The following is a 23,819-nucleotide window of genomic DNA, read 5'->3' as shown; positions in this document are numbered from 1 at the left end:
CAACCACAAACACGTAGACTCCCGACCAGCATCCAATGGGCCTAAAGGCACACTGACATCATTCCAATGATCGGTAAGAACCCATTCAACATTTCACTCAATACTTTTACCAAAACACAGGAGCCATACCATTCTGTAACATGCAACTCTTCCACAATCTACTATTACTGATGCATCATCAAACAGAATATGATCGTGCATAACCAGAAACAAGACAGACAATTGAACGCTCGTTCCAACTTGAAATCAGATAATTTCATACTCTCCAGGAGGAAACACAATGCTCTCCCACCGACTGTGTTCCTTCTTAATCGTGGCCTTACCTAAAAGGTGACATACCAGTGAATCGAATGAAATGAACCTCAACCACTATTAGACACATTCTTCTAACAACCACAACAAGATCCCACGATGCGCAAAAGACCAATAAAACTTTTGATTACGGAAGGGATTCCAAAATTAACCAGAAATGTTGCCAAAAAACTGATCAACTAAATCCCAATAGCAACCCAGTCGACGCGATATGCCAAAAATTGAACTTTGCGTAGATCGTAGAAATCCAAACAACGTTGCTCTGACATACGAACTCCCAATAGCCAAGGTCAACTGCCAAATCAAGCCTACTAAGAACAACAATTTCACCACCAAACATTCGAGAGTACACATACACAGAGACCAAGATGTACCCTTACAGAACTTGACGAATGGTTGAGTCGTCAATTGCACCCTCAGCTAATACCGCCTGAAAGCTTCAAATATCCTTAGCGAACTCTGAGGTCAATCAATAATTTCCCATACCAGCCAAAGATAACTAACTTATATCATGGGCTAACCATGTTTCCCGTAACCAATATACAATTAGAGTGGTTCAACGCCCCTTCATCCAGATCCATGGAGCTACCAAAAGGAACTATTGACCACAACAAGTTCTTTACCCATCAGATTCTTGTTGTGAAGACAACACATGCACTCTTGGAAACATACACCTAATGGTAACTTCCTATTCAACCATGATCTGACCAAACCTTAAATTCTCCGCGACCACGGAAGACTCTGACAGCACCTTGAGATGCACATCGAGAAACTTCCTAACCATGAACACTTCGATGGTAGCCCACTTCCTTCCCCTATGAAACAATAACCTGAACCAAAATCTAGCTTACCTTAACCGCAGACTCCCCTGTCCCATTGTGTTGAAACCTTAAAATCGGACCCACCGATGATTCCTCCAAGCAAAATACCTAGTTCTACCCCACTTAGGGTTCGAACCATCATCAATTGACGTCTACAACATAAAAACCTCATACCGTCTCAAACTGATACATACCAACTTTGACTCTCGAAATATAACATTGCATAAGACGTTTCCTTCGTATAATGACCAAATAATCATAAAGAAACTTTGAACCTCAGTTGAAGACCTCGAAAACTCTTCCCAACATCGCCGCCTCAAGCTTAGAGAAGTCGACCATAACACCAGTTTATTGATGAGGCACCATACGAACTGAACTCACGCACATAAAACCTTGAATTTGGAGAATTGATCCACAAACTCATCATCTTCTGTCGCTTAAGGAATCCTTTGCATATACTCAAATAGTAGCTCTGATAAATCCAACATAACTATAGAAATTTCCTACGCAAAACAGGAACATCTCGATACCTCCTCGGATACACTCGATCTTCTCGAATCTGCATTACATATTCCACTTGCAACATGGTCTTTGTTGGATCAGTGTCTAAGTCCATAACTATAATTGGTATGTACTTGACCCGATTTGGCATGGTCCATTTGGGTTGCATGACATCAGAACAATTTGGATAGAGTTTTGTGAGAAAAGGATATTTATGATTTATTAATATATTATAAGTTCTAATATATGAAATCATATTATTTAATTAGTATTGATCAAGAATTAATTTGGAATTAATTCTGTGATCAAAAGAGACTAACTAAATATATGGGGATTGATTATGTAAATCATTCATTCTTATATATGTGGGCTTATGATCCATAGTTCTTCATGTTGGGCTAAACCCATGGGGTAACCCATGGATACTCCATGGAGGTTAGAACCCATGGATCATGAAGAATATGGAGAGTCATGAGTTACATGGTGTAACCCTAGTAGCCACAATATATAAAGACCCCATAGCTCAAGAAATCGGCCCTAAGGGTTTCCTAATGGATTCACATGAGAGGGCTATCCGATTTTGAGCATAAGAACTTTTCTCTCAAGTTATTCTAAGTTGTTGGTGGTGTTGTTTGAATCATTTGAGGTGTCACACTTGGGGCACTAGGCTCTTAAGCTCCATGGAATCAAGCTACAACAACGAGGTATGTCATTCTACTAGATTCTTGTATTATATATACTTCATATTATGCTAGTTAGGATGAAACCTTGGAATATTGAATATTTTCATGTATAATAGAGAAAACATAGATCCAAGGTTTATAGGGTTGCATGTACACGATAGGAGTGTTAGAATGCTCAAAACCCAACAACCTTCACCTTGGCCATCGGACCACAAGAACAATTGAGTCTCGAACATTCCCTCGCTGCGAAATAGAGACGATTTACTGTGAACCAGACCTTACCTTCTTACAGTAGAAACCGATGAGTAGAACACAATCTCTTTGCTTAACTATCGACTGACACACATCCGATCTCTTTTCCCTCAAGCACGTGAGGCAGGAAAAACATAACCACATCATAGAAAATGAAATCCCTAGCCATCGTCTAACCACTCAACCTCAGGCTGCAATCCTCGAGTCGATCATCACATTGGTTTCCCTCTTGAGTCCCGAGACTCAAACTGGCACTACTTTGAGCAAGGCCCTCGAGACCTTTGAATCAACTAACTCATACATGTCTACACCATTTAAACCCAACTGCCACATACACTATGGCCTAATCAATTACCTGCCTCATTCTTATCCGGAATAATCATAGCCGACTGTTGGATTAATGTCTAAGTCCATAACTATAATTGGTAAGACTTGACCCGACCCGGCATGGTCCATTTGGGTTGCATGGCATCATGCATTTGGATAGACTATAATGAGAGAAATAACACTTAAGGTTGGTTAATATATTATAAGTTCTAATATATTAATAAGGTTATTTAATTAGTATTGATCAAGAATTAATTTGGAATTAATTAAGTGATCAAAAGGAGACTAATTAAATATATGGGTTGATTGTGTAAATCATTCATTCTTATATATGTGGGCTTGTGATCCAAGATTTCTTATGTTGGACTAAGTCCATGGGGTGACCCATGGATACTCCATGGAGGTTAAAATCCATGGAGCATAAGGAATGGGTAAAGTTATGAGTTACATGGTGTAACCCTAATAGCCACCATATAAAAGAATCCCATGGCTCAAGAAATCGTGCACTAATGTGTGAATATGAGGGCTAGACGATTTCAAGGAGTGTTCCATTTCTCTCAAGTCATTCCATGTGCATTTGGTGTTGTGTGAACCATTTGAGGTGTCACACTTGGGGCACTAGGCACTCAAGCTTCATGGAGACAAGCTACATCAAACAAAGGTATGTATTCTATCCATTTGATTACCCAAGTATCAAGTATTGTATGCTAGATAGGGTAATACCTTGGAAAGTTCATAATTGCATGTATAATAGAGAAAACATAGATCCAATGTATTTAGGGTTGCATGTACACTTAGGAGTGTTAGAATGCGCAAAACCCATCAGTGGTATCAGAGCCAAGGCTTGTTTTCTTGTTATACTTGCAAAATTAGCTGAAAAATCGAATTGTATTAGTTTAAAAGTTATGCTAATTACTTGAAAAAAAATTTGATGTGAATTATCTTTGTTCATATGAGTTTATTAGATTAATAGAAAAGTTAATTGATTATGTGTTTTCAATCCATTTTAATCTAAGAGTTGATTCTAAAATGTGTTTTTGTAACTTGTCCTCAAGTTATATGAAAAGTCACATTTAAGTTTCATAAAACTCATAAAAAGTTGGCAATGGTTACAAAAATGAAGAGTCTTGTCCTCATTAAATGGTTTTATGACTCCATAACTTGTCCTCAAGTTATGGAGGTTCAAGAGTCACTTCATTAAATGATAAAATGTGTAACCTTAATTAGTTCCATAAGTTACAAAAATAAAGAAAAATTACATTCTTTTATTAGTTTAAAGTCTTCCATAACTTGTCCTCAAGTTATGGAACTTGAAGAGTTTTTTTTAATTAAAACTACTTTAAACACATAAGTTATGGAATTAATTAGTTTTGAATATTTTCAAAACTTGCCCTCAAGTTTTGGAATTTGTAAAGTTTTCCCTATGAATACTTTAATTCCAAGTTAGCCCTTAGAATTTTAAAAGTTAAAATTCAACCCTTATACTTTATAGTATTATAAGTTAATAATAAATATATGTATAAGAGCAAGTCAGTCTTACCGTTAGTAGGCCTCATTCACGAAGCCGGTCTATAAGGGGGGTATAAGGTTACTGCCTATAAAATGGCAGTTTAATGGGTGTCCACTCTCACCCACCGCTTCCTTGACTGGTGGAGGGTCGTTAGCCGAACAGGTAGGACAAGGACTATAATTCTCCCTTCATTAAAAGTATTAATGATAAATACTAAGTAACTAAACACTTATAAATTCCCAATCTTAGTTACTTAGGAAAATGTGAATAAGGTGCTAATCCATGAAATTACACTTTTCACTTTGTTTAAACCGTTAGTGGAGCGTGTGTGGTTAACCGGCACACTAACCTGGATTTAACAAAGTAGGCAAAGGGTAACTTAATATTTATCATAGTATCGGTGGAGCTCGTGTGGTTAACCGGCACATCGATTGAGGGGTAAATATTAAGGGTACCAAGTATATTTGCATGGTTACTTCACACCTTGTTTTGTGATCCTCGGCATCCCAGTCACAAAACCTGAAGGGCACACTCGAGATTGAAACATGCCATTGAAAAGTTCAATGAATCTCAAAAGATCTAGGAGTTTCAAATCCAATTAAAAACCTAATTACATTATTTCGTTTTTCATGGTGGAAATTGGTAAATCGTCATTTACCTACCTTCAACTATTTTATAACTCGGATTACGGCATCCCTCTTCCAGTTATAAATAGGTTGTTGGATCCTAGCCTTAATATTTCATATTGGGTGTTATATTAAGGACTTTAGATCAACTATCTTGAATATCTCCCAAAAGATGTCTAGTTCAGACATCTATGATCTTCCCAAATCTCTTGGAACTTTACTTCCTCCACCTCCTCCAATTATTCTCCCTAACCCACAAGTTCAAAGGTCACTCAATCCCTATTGGCAAGCAAGGTTTATGTGTGATCACATCTTGGAGATGAAGTCACATATTGACAAGCCGGGAGAGTTGGGTGTCAAAGTCTTGAGAAAGTTGGATGTTCAATCACTTTCTAAGTCACATAGTGAGTTCCTTTGGGACTACTATGAAACAGACTATGACATGAACCTTAATGATCATATCTATTTGCTTGGTGCTACTGAATCAGCAATGATTTGGAGGACCAGTAAAGCAAATTTGATTAGAAGATCAACTTCCCAAACTTCTATGGACTTTGAAAATGGTAACATTGGATATCCAGAAAATCTTTCGCTTCCCAATGGAAAGGGATTGGCCATAGTCAACTCGGTTGACCAAATGGTAAAGAGAAAGGCAAGTCTGTGATAGTCCAGTACACCATTCCCAAAGAGTCCATATGTTTCTCTTTCCAAAGGAAGGGGCATTGATTGCGAAGCTGCCTATTTACCTGAAAGATCATAAGGTTGATCAATTCAAGAAGTTTGACTCTTCTTCAGGTAAAAATCCATTATCTAACTCTGTTAAGTTTCTATTATGAGATTCTCATTACATGATGTGACTGGGTCACATGTTGATGCTTTAAGAATCAAAGAAAAGTGAAGAAACTTAAAGGAAGTACATGCTGATTCTGATCACGAAGATGAATTTCGATCGCATGGTTTGGTGATCAGAATTTTTGAAGCTGTTACTTAGGAGTTATGATATATTGCTTAGGAATAGATAACAACAAGTTTTTCATATGCATTTGCATTGTAAGGATAAGTTTTTCCGGAAGTTTTAAAATAAAAAACAGTTTTGATTTATTTATTTTAAGTATCCTTACAATGGCATTTGTGAAAAATTGTTGTTTACATGTTTCCATTGATAGCAATATTGGAAAATGGATTTGATTCTTTCATTTGTGGTAGTGTCATAATTTACCAAATAAGGAAAGATTATCATTCCCAAGGCTTCGGTTGGATAGAAACTTCGAATCATGCAAGTTGAATAGTATGATGAATGAGAACTTTCAAGCATTGGAAAATTAAGACTTGTTCACATGGATGTGTGAGTCAAGTTAAGGACTAAAGGGATCGAGTACACATTCTTGTGCACTGGTCAAGTCCACCACAAAGCTCGTTAAGACTATTCGTCATGATTTACTAAATTTTAGTAAATATGGTTATACTTACAAGTTTAAGTATAATTCTGAAACATTGGAAAAGTCTCAATGTATGGCAGAACGAATGGGAAGAATCAAATTAGGCAGACAGATAAAAGTTTCTCAAATCTGAAAAGATGGGAGAGTACTTTAGTATCATGTTTTGTGATCATCTTAATGATTAAAGAACCACATCACAATTGGTCTTCTAAGGACATCTTAGTGCATTCTTATGACTAAGAAGAGGAGTCATGAATTGTTGAAATGGTTAAATCAAGAAGATGAGTCATACTTCGTTTCAAAACAAGTCTTAGAGTCATACTCCAAGACTATAAGTTGAGTGACATATCTTAAAGAAAGGTTTATAACACTTGTCAAATGTAAGAGTAAAAGTGTCCTACTCTTGTACATTTGAAGTTGGTAAGTTGTGATGTTTTGGATTAAACAAAGACCAACTAAGGCCAATTGTGTGAAGTGTTTGTCTTGATAAAGAATCCGCACTATCTCTTGAATATTTGGCAAGATAGTCTTATATGTCAAGAGGACAGTGGGAGTCTTAAAGATCCTAAAAAGAATTTCAAGAACTAATCAAGAATAAAACCTGAGGTTCTTCACTAGCACACGACTTGAGGTTTATAACCTATCATGTTGACATATTCTGTGCCCATTCCAGTTAAAGTTGGCTTTGCATAGGAGTTCTGAAAGTTCTCAATTGGTTGCATAACAACTTGGAAGCAATGGCAGGCCCTGTACTGCCAGGTGGCAAGAAGTTAAGATTGCATAAGTTCAGTCCATATGAGTTTGGATTTGTCATTATCCTTGTCTTGTGACTATGGTTTTGACGATTCACATGGATAAGAACACATACACCATAAAATCTAAGGGTCATAAGGTTTCTCTCCGATTCATGAAAATGATGGTGAGGAAACACTTCCACCAAGTAGATTTGAAGCAGATGGCAAAAGGTCTAAACAATTGAGACTATGATTACGACATCCCTTTTCATAGTTCTGAAATTGTTTAGACACACATGCATGCTATCTAAGGAAAGGTGTATGATTTTGATAAAGTTTTATCAAAGCATCTCGTATCAGAAATCTGAACTTTGGTAAGGAAGTCAATAAAGTATTGATTTCTAGAAGTCCAGCTGATTTCTGAGTACATGTCAAAGCTAGTGGGAGCATAAGTGTTATGCTAATAATCATCATGTTAGTGGGAGCATGATAATTATTGTTAGTGTTGCAAGTTAGGAATGTTAATTATAGAAAACAAAAGTTTCAATTCGTGAGGCTGCAGGGATTGAAAAAGTTGTTTTGCTATAATTAAGGGAGAGGATATACTTCATTTCAGTTCTAAAGGCTTAGATTGAGACCTTAATCATCTTTAGTCAAGAATATATATATGAATTTCATGTTGGATTGGTTCAACTTAAGGAAATTCTATATATTGCGTTCTCAAAATTCGATTATGATTACGGCATCCCTCTTCATAGTCAAATTTTGAAAACATGGCAAATAAAAATATTGTAGCAAAAGACTGGTCTAGAATCATGTCTTTATGTGAGACATCATGAATCGTGTACCATTTGCTTTGGGTACAGGATCGATTGCATGTGCTATAATATTTGTCATTTCTAAATTTTTCCAAATGCCCAGAGGCATTAAGAAGGGAAAAGGTCTAGAATTGGATATGACTAAAATGATTAAGCAATTGTCGAGGACAATCTGAGGTTTACCAAAGATTGGTTGCTTAGGGACAGTTGGAAGTATAGTGCTAATTTTGGAAGGACCATATTGACATATTCTGAAAAGAGGCATCTCTTATTCAGAAGTGATAGTCAAAATGAGAATATGGAGTTGTCTCCATAGGTGGAAGTTATATGTGTAAGATTAGAAAACTTAATGCAAGAAGCATGTCCAAAGCAATGTACTTTGAATATGAGACTTAGTTTCCATGGAGTTGATCTCCATTGGAATACCTTATAATGACTGTTGACAAGTCTTTGTGACTTTGTACATATTCATTACAGGAGGGTCAGTGCATATAAGTTTAAAATCTAAACAGATTTCGATAAATGATAGGAATTTGAAATTCTCACATTTTTCGATAAGGATTTGGGAGTGTGAAATTAGAATCATTGAAATTATGTTCAATTGGTTTATTTCACAAAGTAAGGATCATAGACAAACATAGAGTGCATACTTGGTGTATGGCAAAGCTATTGTTTAAGAAAAACATAGTGTACATGCTTGGAGCATGGGACAACTAGTGTTTTTAATTCAAGTATAAAGTTGATAAAACCGAAACAATGAATAATGAGTAATCAGTATGGTGATAAATAAAAGTGTTTATTTATATTCATAGGGTTTGATACCATATTTGATTCATTTATTCTTGTGTTTCACTTTGCATGTTTTGACTTCCAGAATAACTAAGTCGCTCTTCCTGAATGATTAAGTTATTCAAACCATCCACAGTCGGTCATATGTTGGAAGTAGATATGAATCAAGACTGTCATGGGTTGGTTTGTAGAGGTCCAAGTTGGTGGACAAAGTGGTGCTACAACACTCATGAGTGCTCATAAGTTCTGAGTATTGGATTCAACTCGCGCTCATTTGAATCACTTCATGGATTTTATCACGAGTGATCATGAGACAATAATATCTTATATTCTTCAAACCTAGAGATATGAGTTGTTACTATGAGTTGGTTGTACATTGATTGCACGAAAATGCATTCGGTAACTCGATGTTATAAAACGTGCCTTTGTGTATGATTCAAGAAGTAGTAGAACAAGCCATATGAGTCGAAGTTTATCCATTCCTTTTACCTTCGGGATAAAAGCGATATATGTGGGCCCCTCGATGATTTAAAGATGATACATGTGAGTGCTTGGCCAAGCCAGGACTGATTTGATTTGTTCAATCAGTCAGTCATCATGAATCGGAAATCGGGAAACAACAAATGGACAGAGAGAATGATTGATAATCCATGTCTCAGTCCATATGATATCTAGAATGGAGGAATATATGATCCCTTATCTAATGGACAAGTCATTGACAAAGGTCAGAGTTCATCGACAAGGTCAGAGTTCGACAGAAGCTTTTGAGAGCTACGATTGCTGATCGGTTCCTGAAGTCATAAGCAATAATAGTTTTAGACTTATCCAAGTGGGAGACTGTTGGATTAATGTCTAAGTCCATAACTATAATTGGTAAGACTTGACCCGACCCGGCATGGTCCATTTGGGTTGCATGGCATCATGCATTTGGATAGACTATAATGAGAGAAATAACACTTAAGGTTGGTTAATATATTATAAGTTCTAATATATTAATAAGGTTATTTAATTAGTATTGATCAAGAATTAATTTGGAATTAATTAAGTGATCAAAAGGAGACTAATTAAATATATGGGTTGATTGTGTAAATCATTCATTCTTATATATGTGGGCTTGTGATCCAAGATTTTTTATGTTGGACTAAGTCCATGGGGTGACCCATGGATACTCCATGGAGGTTAAAATCCATGGAGCATAAGGAATGGGTAAAGTTATGAGTTACATGGTGTAACCCTAATAGCCACCATATAAAAGAATCCCATGGCTCAAGAAATCGTGCACTAATATGTGAATATGAGGGCTAGACGATTTCAAGGAGTGTTCCATTTCTCTCAAGTCATTCCATGTGCATTTGGTGTTGTGTGAACCATTTGAGGTGTCACACTTGGGGCACTAGGCACTCAAGCTTCATGGAGACAAGCTGCATCAAACAAAGGTATGTATTCTATCCATTTGATTACCCAAGTATCAAGTATTGTATGCTAGATAGGGTAATACCTTGGAAAGTTCATAATTGCATGTATAATAGAGAAAACATAGATCCAAGGTATTTAGGGTTGCATGTACACTTAGGAGTGTTAGAATGCGCAAAACCCATCACCGACAGGCCGACAGCGACAGAGACGACTACAATTAGTGCTAGTGCTAAACCACACTATCTACCCTCCACTAGATCCTTAGAAACCCTTTCAACCCTTACTGATCCTCGTACGGATCCTGTGTTTTCATTAGTACGTGCCTATATTACCTTCCATACCTATCCGTACGTGTCCCAAGAATTGTCTCAAAGTTCCCAAGTCACTACAGATGACCACTATTAACCGCAGATACCCATGCTCCCATAGGCACACACTACCGCTCTTCCTAGACTCTCCCTCTAGGATTCTTCTCACACATAGGCACATACTAGAATAATTTACCACTTTTATAAGAACTTCATCACTGTTAGGTGTACCAGCACAACCATATGCTTAGCAAATCCACCACAAACTGCCTAGATTCCCACCTTAGATTTCTTCATACCCAAGTCCTCACACCAGCACACTCTATCACTCTTCTAAGGTCGCTAGGAATACTCACTACAACCTGTTATCAGCTGCGAAAGAAATTTTTACCAATGTTAACTAACTATCTTATGAATACAATTACATGCAACAAGGATTAAACAATCATTCGACTGAAATATCCTGCAGTACAAAGGTTGGACTAAAACAAGAGCTGCGCAAAAGGTCCAAATCAAACATTCTAAAACTATTTAATCTTCATGGCATGAAACTTAACGTATTCACTTAATAGTTAACTAACATCAATATAGGTTTCACCTAGCACAAAGCAAGCAACATTCGAGCAGAAACCAATAAGCAGTAAAGCATCATAAGGATCATGCATTTCTAACACACAATTCCAGAGGATCCCCAGCATACACACTATCATTCATCTCTAACAGATCATATACCACACACAAAAAGGCATCTCTCCTAAGCAGGCACTCTAACATGCAATCCTGAGTAGATCCTTAGCCTAACTTTATAGCATACACATCATCCTATAACACATATTACAACAACTCAAATACAACATATAAACAAGTACGAATACTTTGGAAGATCACTTTTTTCAAGTTCTGATTAACTGTACACATCGCATCTTCTTTTTTCTTCTCTTGAAATGAATCTTTTCCAAAAAGGTTTATAAAAACTCTCATATTCATAATTTGAGTTTGGAATATCATGAGTGTTCATCAAAATCCCACAAACCATGGTCTGATACCAACTTGTACGCCCCAATTTTCAGAATAAATTTTTACTTTTAAAAATGGAATAGACATCCATTTTAACAAAGTTACATTTAGCTCTAGCTCGGACCACTTGTTATGAACAAGAAACTAATGATCAAATGTTAAGAACAAACGATGACATGAGCGGGAATAATGATATATAATGGTATGTCATGAACACATATGGTGTTCTACTCCAACCATAAAATTGAAAATTTTATTTTGTACTTTTTTATTATATTTTCTCAACAAAAAGCTTCGAGAACACCCATGTTTTCTGAATTAATATGAAGACTTCAAATAAACACTAAATCCATAGATACAATTAATCACATGTTTAAGCCATATTATTTTCTCGTCCCCTTCATATTATAATGATTAAAAATACGAATATATATTTTACGAAACCAAATAATCAGCATCATAACTTTAAGAATCGACAACATATCAAAATAATCATAAAAATAGTTAAAATATCAAAATTAAATAACCACAAACAATAATCACAGTGGTCCAAATCTAAAAGTAGGAGCTTTGAAATTAAAGTACTAATAAAATGATCCAGTTATAAGATCCAACAATATAAAGTTGCACCAAATAATGGGGGCGATTTCCATTCAATAAATTAACCACAAGAAAATAAAAAGTTTTCAAATTCTGTGTGTACTTTAAAAATTGTAAGGGATGAAAGTGCACTTTTGCCTCGAGCCCTTAGTTTTTAGTAACATTTTTGTATTATATTCCCCCTTTTAAAAGGGATTTCTTAATCGAAAAGATTTATATAAAGTTTATTTATATTGTGGGTCCATTGCAATTTACCAATTTCATTAAATTTCAAGAAGGACCTTACGTTTTTAGCTTTTACATGAAAATCAAAAACAAATTTTTTTTTCCAGAAAGATTCTTATATTCTGTGGGTTTTTTCTCTTAAAAAAAAAACTATTGATATCTTATTTTGTTATTTAAGACATTATTTGCATGTTAAAATACATTATCAGGTCATAAATACTTATATGGATACATTCTAATCTTGTCAAAAAAAGTCCAATTCAAAACAATTCATTCCAAAGCAACTCACTAACAGTTAAATGAATGATTAAATGGTTAAGAACATAAAACGATACAATATATTGAGATTTTTTCGTTTTAAGTTTTAATTTTTTCAAAATATGTTTTTAATTTTTTTTTTTCAATTTGGTTTTAGCGGGTTTATTGACAGTTTTCCAGTTTTAAACAACTTTTTTTAATGAAAACCCTTCATTTTTTTTAAAAAAAAGTCATTATATTTATTTGACAAAAATATTCTTATAAACCAACTTTTCATTTTGGCTTATAGTTCTCATTTTTTTTTCTTAGTTGATGATATTTATGGTGTTAAAAAAGCATAAAATCATTCTATTTTTTCAAAACAAAAAGAACAAATCATATTCGATTATTGTTGATAAAATGCATATCAAAATCTGTTTTACAGGATGTTCAACGCTGTAGATTGTGTTATCTTGTCTGATTTGATAATGTTTCTGATGGAGAAAACATAAAAACTTAGGTTATATTCGAAACCTATATGTGTATTCGAAAATTGACTTTCAGTTTGTTTCTTAAAACAATCTAAGCTATCAAGTCAACTTAGACCATTTTTTTCACATGTTATAATATTGGAACATTTTACAAATAGATTTTAACATGCATATTTGCTAACAAGAATAAAATATGATAGTCTCTCTTTGCTTCAAAGAAATCAAATGTCTTTTATATATTTTAATATTGAAACCATTTTCAACACTATAAGCTTTAACAAGAAAAACATAAGAATTATGAGGCAAAATCAAAAAGTTGGTTCAAATAGAAAAAAAAATTAATTCTTAATCAAATATAATAACATTATTATAGATCAAATCACTTTTAGGATTAGGATTGAAAACGTATATAACCCAGGAATAATGAAAATTGAAATTAGATTCCAAAATTTTGTTAAATTTAAAGGTTTTTTAGATAAAAATTGAAAGTGTTTTCCAATTTTGTTTTAAAATACAAAAGATTACAAATAAACATGTTAAAAGAGACAAACTTGGAAAAAAATGCTTGTTTAAGAAAAAAAAAACTAAAGGTTTAATATGAAATAGAAAATCAACAAACTATCCCTTTATTGGTTGTTTATCTTTAAATTCATATTTTGTACTTATTTTTCAAATAAAAACAAAAAAATATAAGAATTTTTTCTCCAAATTTTACTGAATTAACAGAACAATTTACCATGCATTAAAACACAAGGACATATAGAACAGTAAAAACGAAGATCCATAAAACGACATATCAGTCCCTGATTTCGTAATTTATTGAAAAAACATGGTCTTATGTTTAAGGACACACCTCCACCGCTGTCATCCACATCTTACAGCTTGCGTAGGTCCTACCTATGCTCCCTTTATAATCAACTTCATAAAATTCAACCTCTGAAATTACAACTTTGCCCTTCCACAAGGTGGCTACTCCTATCCCTCCTATATATATACCTCTCATCCCACTACACTCACCCAATCCACCTCCCTCTTCTTCCAAATCATCATCATGGGTATTTGCAGTTCTTACGAATCGACGTCGGTGGCGACGGCGAAGTTGATATCACACGACGGCAGGTTACAGGAATTTTCGTACCCGGTAAAAGTCTCATACGTTCTACAAAAGAATCCATCCACCTTCATTTGTAACTCCGACGAGATGGAATTTGATGATGTGGTTTCCGCCATTAGCGACGACGACGAGCTTCAACTTGGTCAGCTTTATTTCGCGCTTCCGTTGAGCCGGTTGCGACACCCGCTTCAACCGGAGGAAATGGCGGCATTGGCCGTGAAAGCCAGCTCTGCATTGGGTGGTTGTCGCCGGAAAAACGTGTCTTTTACTACGTCTGGGGAGAAGTGTCATACCAAGAGTTCGGGTCGGGTGGCGGATGCCGGTGTTTTAGAGACAGGAAACAGGAGGGGTGGCGTAAGACGCGGCGGCGGCGGCGGTGGTAGTGGAAGAAGACGAAACTTTTCAGCAATGTTGAGTGCTATACCGGAGTAGATTTCAATAGGTTGAAAAAATGAAAAATGAAAAATGAAAATGAATGCCAATGGCAATGTTTGTAAATAGTGTATGAAAGTAAGGGTGATTCTTGTAGCGAGATCTATGGATTGCTTTTATCACGAGGCAGTTCACATTCGGAAGTGTACTTTTTTCTCTTCCGCCATTTTAAGTCTTTCCATTTTTAGGGTTTCCTTCCAATTTTACCCTTAAAGTGGGTTGTTTATAATCTCCATTTCATTAAAAAAGTAAACACAACATATTTATTTCATTAGGTACGCATATATACAAATCTCGACATTTTATATATATAATTACTTATATACGTAACGAAAGATATCCATGATTTGAAACTCTAAAGAGTGGACCATAAAATATGATTCAAGTTGCTTGGATTGCAAGAATAAATAATTTCTTGTTTGGTAGGCACGTTACATTAATGATAATTCAGTGAATAATATCCATAATATCCAAACAAGAGCTTTTTGTCGATGTGTATTTAATTATGGCATCTGTCAAGGGTAGGAAAGGAATTAAGGCTACTGTTTAATTATATAGCTAGTGATTACAACAAATGGCTTTTATTAAACTTCATTGTCGATACAGCTGTATGCATGCATGTAGGCCAAATATTTAAGGGTAATGAGACTGTATTATGTATTAAGTATAAACTATAAATAATGTGTAAATGAATACACATAGTGGGTAGGTGTAAGTGTGTTTTTGATGGAGGGGTAGGTAGGTCTTTTTATCGAAATTGAGAGAAATGGGTATTGGGATTAATTGAGGCTGAGTTATGATTCGGATGTACGTATGCATGGTGTGGAACTGTTGATGAACTGATTGGTTTGTTGAGATTTTCGATACGTACAATCTCATACAGCTGGTTCCCATGGATATGGGAGATATGTGATGTTCATGCAAACGACAATATACTTTGGTATTTGTTATCCAAATATTCACGCGTAACGTTTTTTTTTTTTTTTTTTTTTTTTAAATACTATTATTATTATGATAATTATTAATAATGGAATTAATGATAACTAGCAAAGAACTCGCGGCTACGCCGCTTTTGGGGTAATATGGAGAAAATCGGCAAACTTTAAAAAACACGTGCTGAAAGTTTAAATCACCGCAAATAGGAGAGAAAGTCGACAACTCCTAAAATTAGATGTCCAAAGTGTACGACAACCAAATGAAGGGACACTGGTAGAGAAAATCCAAAAATGTTGTGGCAATAATGTAAAAGTTGTCAAAGTTGAGAAAATATGGTGGCAAAATTCTAAAGGAGGTTTTTGGTGTTTTTTATGTCAAAATGTAAAAGTTTTGACTATAAGGACGAAATGTGTCAATTTCATTAAAGATTTGTGGCAAAAACACCAAAATATAAAACTTTTCACTTCAAGGACGAAAAGTGTCAAAGTTACTAAAGACTTGTGGCAAAACCCTAAAAGCACAAAAACTTAATCAAAACACAAAATTGTAAAAGTTTTCACTTTAAGGACTAAAAGTGTCAAATTCACTAAACATTTGTGGCAAAAACCTAAAGACATCAAAGTTACTATTGCTAACTTCCTTTAGATTTAATATATATATATATATATATATATATATATATATAGAATAATTTATAAGATGCAAAAATTTTCTTATGAGATCACATCCTCGGTATAAGTTATACATCAATAATGTCATGTCGTTTAAGTTTAATGCAAATATATATATATATATATATATATATATATATATATATATATATATATATATATATATATATATATATATATATACTAAAAATGTATCCGCACAAAACGACGACGATAAATAACTCTTTTGACAAATAATTTTCTTATGAAAAATAATTATTACATGTTATTGTTAGTTATTATGTAATAAAAAAATTATCACCGTTAAATAAAATATTTATATTTAGACATTATATTCATATTGTCTGTGTATACATTTAATGTAAATTAATTAATATCAGTGTCTAGTTTAAGAAATTTAAATTAATTTATATAGATGAATTTAATATTTTAAAATTGTCATTTTGCTTCAAATTAAATTTCTAAATAACATTTCTTAATTCAACTCTTCAAACTTTTAGCAAGTGTTAATGATATTTATGCATAATTAATTTGTACTAAGAACTTTGTAACTTGTTTTTTTTTTTTGGAAACGGCAAATAATTATATTAAATCAAAAAGCAATACCAACTCCTAACAAGCTGCTAGGAGGGTGAGAGTACAGCAGGGGTTGAGTGAGAAATAGTTACATAGAAATAAAAGGGTTCACACACCAATCTATCCATCTAATTTGGCATTTATCTCTCATGTGCTTGATCCATGTATAGACATTGGCTTTCACCATATCTGTCAGTTTAGAGGGCGAAGTCCTTATTTTTTTAAAGATCCGATCGCACCTCGCTTTCCAAATAATCCATGCCGTCCCATAGCATATGCTAGTTAAGGTCCTTCTTTTCTTTAAGCATGTTCCCCATTGTGCTACAAACTTCACCAATTCAGCTACATTCCCAAAATGGATATGAGGAATTTTGCACCACAGGAATATCCATTCCCAGACCTTCGAAGCCACTGGGCACCGAAATAACACATGAGTCGTATCTTCCATATCCGACTCGCAGTAGGTACATATGTCCGATGTAATCTGTATACCTCGTTTCATTAAAGCACATGCAGTTGGGATCCGATCAAGCTTCGCCCTCCACATGAAGCAGTTGATCTTTAATGGGATGTCATGAATCCAGTTTATAGATATTTCACCTGGCATCATATTCCTCCAATCAATCTGTGTTCTAAGGACGTTTACGTGGAAGATTCCGTCGCTCGAAATATTACACACCCATTTGTCGTTTCGTGCCACTGTATGGATATTACGGACTCTGTTGGTGAGTCCCTCGATCTCACGCATCTGAACTTTGTAACTTATACCTCTTAAAATTCAATATATATATATATATATATATATATATATATATATATATATATATATATATATATATACTAGATGTGTGCCCGCACAAAGCGACGACGATAAATTTTTTTTTTTTTGTGAATAGTTTCTTACGGGGAAATAATTATTAGATTTTATTATTTTTTATTATGTAATAAAATTTTATCACTTTTAAATAAAATATTTATGTTTATACCTTATGTTTATATAGTCTGCTTATATTATTGATGTAATCTAATTAATATTAATGCTTAGTTTAAGAAATTTAAATTAATTTATATACATGAATTTAATATTTTAAAAAAAATTTATTTTGCTCCAAATTAAAATTTTTAATTACTTTCCTTAATTCAAGTCTTCAAGCTTTTGATAAGTATTAATGAATTATTTATGCATAATGGATTTATACAAAAAGTTTTGTAACTTATACATCTTAAAATTTAAGATATGACTAATATGTTTTAATATATATATATATATATATATATATATATATATATATATATATATATATATATATAGTGAGTGGTTCAAATGAAAACAAAAAAAGATTAGGAACCTAAGAACCCCCATTTTATAAGTATATATATATATATATATATATATATATATATATATATATACACACACAATACTTATTAAACATGTTAAAATCTTGATTTTTCATCTTTTTTGGTAGGAAAATGGCAAAAATTTTAATTTTTAGGGCATAATATTTTCATTCATACATCAATTCCTATTTTAACATAAAATTTATATAATATACAAAACTTTATACAATCCATTCACAACTAAATACATAAAATTCACAACTTAATACAATCATAATATTATTAATTCACTAATTTTGAGAAGTAAATGTCAAACTCTACCGACACCACCAACTACCACACATTGGCACTGGCCATTTATGTCAACGTCGCAACCATTAATCATTTCAAACCAGATTTATATATAAAATCATGCGTTGGCAACATAAATAATATATTAAGAGTTTAATAAACCTATTAATTCACTAATTTAGAGTTTAATACAACAACTATAAAAAATAATACTTTCTTACATATTTATGCCACAAAAAATACTCACAAGAAAATTAATACAAATATTCATATTTTAACATAAAATTCATAAAACAAATTACAACTTAATACAATTTATTCACAACTTAATACAATGAAATCACAGTTTAATACACAAAATTAACAGCTTAATATATTAAATTCACATTTAATACAAAAAAAATTATACATTCACATCAATATTTTCTATTTAAAAACTTACATTTATACATTAAGATTTGAGGCTAGTGTTTATTTCAAAGTTTAATTTATATAATATTCACAGTTTAATTTTTATATATTTTATTCAAAATTAGAGAAAATAAGATCTATGTATAATGCTTCTTTAATCTCATATTTTATAAGCAAACACAAAACTCGTAAAAAAAAATTAACAACTTAATATACTTAATTCATAACCTAATACATTTAGTTCACAGTTTATTACACAAATTCATAGTTTAATAAAATACATTCACGTGCATCTGGTGATGTTTGGAGCTTTGGAGGTTGTATTAGAGAACATTTCAGACACTCATCACAATTCACAACTTAAAAATTGTTAATTCATATTATTTGAGAAAACACTAGTATGATAAAAGCACATTCTAAATTCACATTAAAACTTATAAAAATTAATGCATTTACTGGTTAAAACTTATAAAAAAATTCATTTAATCACAATTAAAACTTATAAAAAATCATGCATTCTCAACTTAATACTTATAAAAAGTCGCGGATTCATAACTTAGTGCTTATAAAAAATCACGCCTTCACAATTTAATATTTATAAAAAGTACTACATTCACATAGACGGAACATGGCTACTATAAGTGAGGAGATCGAAACCATGATTGAGTTAGTATGCTTAAATGAGATTCATTTTGGGATTTTTTTTATATAAATTATATATTAATTAACTTTAAAATAGATGTAAGTTTCACATAACATTTCTTAAATAATCAGCACTTCTCCAATAACTTAAAATTATATAAAATTATAATTGTATCATATGTTTAATGACAAAGATAAAATGATATTCAATTTGATATTTCTTTTATCCTTTTGTTAAAAGATTTGAAATTTTAATAGTGCTAACATTACAAAATCTTAGAATAACAGTATCTTTAACAAAAATAAATAAATATATCATGAGTTTATTGAAAAAAATATATTACACTACTGGAATTTTTAACAACTCGTTTATGTTTAGAATAACAATATCTTAAATAATTTGGTTTTAAAATATCATAAAATAAGTATTAATGTTTTAAAAAAATAAATATGTGTGTTTTATATATTCAAAGTATTAAAAGTAATACATAAACTGACATTGGACAGTATGTTATTCATTTTCTCATTTAAAAAAACCTAGAAACAAGACATAGGCAAGTAAAGAGGTTTTTTTCCAAGAGATAAAACACAATGGAAACGGAAAGTGGTAAAACAAGGCAAAGCTTCGATGGATATGTCAAGCAACGAAAAAGAAGCCGCAATAGTTTATGTTTTGCTTTGTTTCACTTTTCCTTATCATTTTTACATATTTCCTTCTCTATATTGTTAATATTATGCCGGGGGATAGCCCTTTAATATGTTTTCTTATTGAAACAGTCAAATATGTATAAAATCTATGCATTAATAACTTAATAATTATAAAAGAAACACTTATTCACAACTTAAGAAACTAGTTTAGAAATTCATTCATAGCTTAAGAAACTAGTCCAAATATTCATTCACAACTTAATAGACTGGTTCAGACACGTATTCACATTATTCCTGTTTTCATTGAGGCATTTCATCAAACACCTTCAATGCATCTTACTTCTAGATCTGAGATTGTTCCCTAGCTTCGCATCCATTAACACCGATGGTAAGCAACAACAACAATGGTGCGGCATCAGTGGTGGTAAAGGTGGAGTCACGTCATCAGTGTTAACAGTGATGTGACGTTGGTGGTGATTTTGTCAAATCTGTTGTTCCGGCGAAGCAAATTGGAGAAATTTTCTTGTACTTAATCAGATCTGGACATCGTAGATCCGAAGACAAACCAGATCTGGACTTGAGAGTAGAGTGTGACGTTTTTTGTTGTTCCAACGAAGCACGCTAGCTGATGGTAGGCGGTGGTTGGTGGTGACAAGATCGACGATGGTGATATAAGTAGGAGAATCACCGATTATAACAGATCTGATTAATGATAGATTTGATTACATCTACCATGAGAATCATGAGTCTAAAACCACAATAGAATCGATTAGTGGTGGAAACCTAACTTGACATTAGTGCTCATAATTCTCAAGTTTAAAGGGTAACAATGAAGTCACTAATGATAGAAGGTACTATCATTAATGATAGATCCATGTGAGGTAGGATAGTACGTTGTTATTGAGAACAAGGATGAGTTGGGACTCTTAACAATGTTTTGGAAACATTTAAGTAATGAAAATGTTGTAAAAACATTGCATGTATGATCTAGAGGTGATGTCGCATCAAGTGAAGATTAGTGGTTTATCTTCTAAAGGGTAATGAAAAAGGTTTATAGCGCATGCCCATATTAGATGTGATGTGTGGGGGTAAACCAGAAAGATCACAAGGTTCGTGGTTTAAACCTATAAGGATACCATTTAATTGATATCTTCTTGTCTTTCCTCATTAAACTAGGGTTAAATCTTCGTGACACCCAAGTGACATCATTTGCTTGAGTGAAAGGAAAGTTTTTAACTTGTTTATGACTTAATACATTTATTGATTAATGCATCATCGAATCAAGGCTTCCATGAAGAAACCAATCATGCACCTAAAAAGTCTTAAGTCATAAAGGACTTTATGATGTTATTAATCATATCCATATGAACCTAAGATCATTAAGATCTTCCCAACAAGGGCTTAGTCATTCTTTAAAGTTCATATTCCAAATTAACTTTATGATTCCATCTTCCCAATGACGCCAAACAAATATTATGAATTTGTGATGGTTTAAATCCTTGTTGGATAACATAAATCCATGTAAATATTTTTCAAATCATCAAAACATTTCTAGTTTTGGTTTGAGTAAATCATTTCCATGTTTAATTAATATTTCATAAAGTTTAACTAGATTCAAAAAATCTCATTATTCAACTCCAATGGTGAAAAATTATTAGAATTACTAATGCACGTCATAAAACTTCATTAGAATAATGGAATCACAACTAAAAAGCACCATATGAACTAATTTCCATAATAATTAACTTAGACTCCTTAGATATGGGTTGATTAGAGACTCTAAAAGCTAGTGTACAAGTTAACATAAATATTTTACAACTAATTCAAAGGGTAAGGGTTGGAGTTCACCTAAATCCACCATTTAAGGTGAGATTTAATCATCCAGTGGTCGGATAGTGTAACAACCCAATAACAGTGATAAATTTTGCATTCAAAGTCTATTAATTTCATTCATTAATTGTTCCAAAAACCATCATCAACGTAATATTCAAAACATCATAGTACAATTATTTCAAACGCAAAAAATCATGAGGGGAAGATGTTGTGTCATCATGCCGGGCTCTTCCCTTTTGAACCAGAAGTATCTGAAACCATAAACATAAACTGTAAGCATAAAGCGTAGTGAGTTCCCCAAAGTACCACATACCAAAACATACAACTGGGCTAAACCCTGGGGTATTTCTAATCCGGCACACACATATGGGCCCTACCCTGGGGTGTATTTCAACCTGAAAATACATATGGGCCCCACCCTGGGGTATCTTTCAACCTAACCATATAATAGTGGGCCCTGCCCTAGGGTCTATTTCAACCCGAATATATGATAGTGGGCCCCACCCTGGGGTATATTTCAACCCAACATATAAACACACATAAGCCACATAGCAACTATCATCCTAAATACACAATAATGGGTCGACATTGGTGCCTTCGACCCATGGATACAGTGAGAAAACTCACCTCACAGACGGATAAAGGCTGAAATAACTCGCTGCTCCGAAACTAACTCTACCGGTCACCTTTAAAAATAACAATAGCCAAAAATCAGATTATAGATCAAAATACTCAAAATACCCCTAAGTCGAACTTAGCCAAAATCCTGGTCAAAGTCAAAAGTCAATCGAGTCAAATCTATTGGACAAAACCCTAATATAAGGTCCCACATTGTGATCCTTCCTTGGTCACGTCGTGAGAGTCGACCAGGTCCAATTCCAGTTAATCGCTCCAGACTCAGACAACTCCGTCGTGGGTTTCCCCATTCTCACGTCGTGAGAACCTCATGTCTCATGTCGTGATTTCTGTCTGAAGCTAAAAGTCACTGTTTTAAGTCCTTATTCTGTTAAGCCATTGAATCCATCTCATTCAGAAGTTAAAGGGGACCCCTAAGGTCCATAAATGTTTGCTTTATGGCCAAGCTTGCACCATGCATGACCCAAACCATTTTAGGTCAAAAAGTGGGAAAAAAGCATCAAACTCTCATGCATGGCTCTTATACCTCACCAATTTCCAGATCTAGAAAATATGATGATCAAGGAGCCCTTGGAATCCATAAAGTTGGTAACTTTATGGGTTTTCTTCAGTCAAGCATGATAAACATGAAGAAATGTAAGTCCCAAATTTGCTTGACATATCAATTAGATCCAATTGATGGTGCGGAATCCCAATCAATTGGATGATGCAAGATCAAATAGAGAAGAAGGAGAAGAAGAATAATATGAATCTTGAATGTTTTGATGATTAGAATGAAGTTCCTTCCACAAGATTCAATTTCTCTCTCTAGAACACACCTTGAGTTTCACACACTTAAGCTCCTCTAGCCGTGGCCGTACAACTGTAAGTCCCAAATCTGCTTGATATATCAATCAGATCCGACTGATGGTGCGGAATCCCAATCAATCTGATGTTGCCAGATCAAAATAAGAAGAAGGAGAAGAAAAATAAGATGAATCTTGAATGATTTGATTATTAGAATGAAGTTCCTTACAAGATTCACACACACTCTATTCTTCTCTCTAGTTTCTCTCTCTAAAACATCTTGAGTTACACACACTTAAGCTCCTCTCTCTCTTTGGCCATACACTCACCTCGCCTCACATCTTATATATCTATGGCACATGGTCCGTGAAGAGGTTCACGGCCATGAACCAGTTC

The 23,819-nt window shown here is 33.5% G+C and overlaps 1 protein-coding gene across 1 annotated transcript; it reads left to right on the top strand.

Annotated features, from left to right (window-relative positions):
* Positions 1-14,111: 14,111 nt before the first annotated feature.
* Positions 14,112-14,853, top strand: LOC145109391 (uncharacterized). The gene has a single exon (XM_079046527.1). The coding sequence runs from the start codon at positions 14,158-14,160 to the stop codon at positions 14,650-14,652; it is 495 nt and encodes a 164-aa protein (XP_078902653.1). The 5' UTR covers positions 14,112-14,157; the 3' UTR covers positions 14,653-14,853.
* The last annotated feature ends 8,966 nt before the right edge of the window (positions 14,854-23,819 follow it).

This window comes from Lactuca virosa, chromosome 4 (assembly GCF_052849685.1).
Source record: "Lactuca virosa cultivar CGN04683 chromosome 4, Lactuca_virosa_CGN04683_v6, whole genome shotgun sequence".
NCBI classification, from domain to species: Eukaryota; Viridiplantae; Streptophyta; class Magnoliopsida; order Asterales; family Asteraceae; genus Lactuca; species Lactuca virosa.
This window is presented reverse-complemented; position numbering and strand designations above follow the sequence as displayed.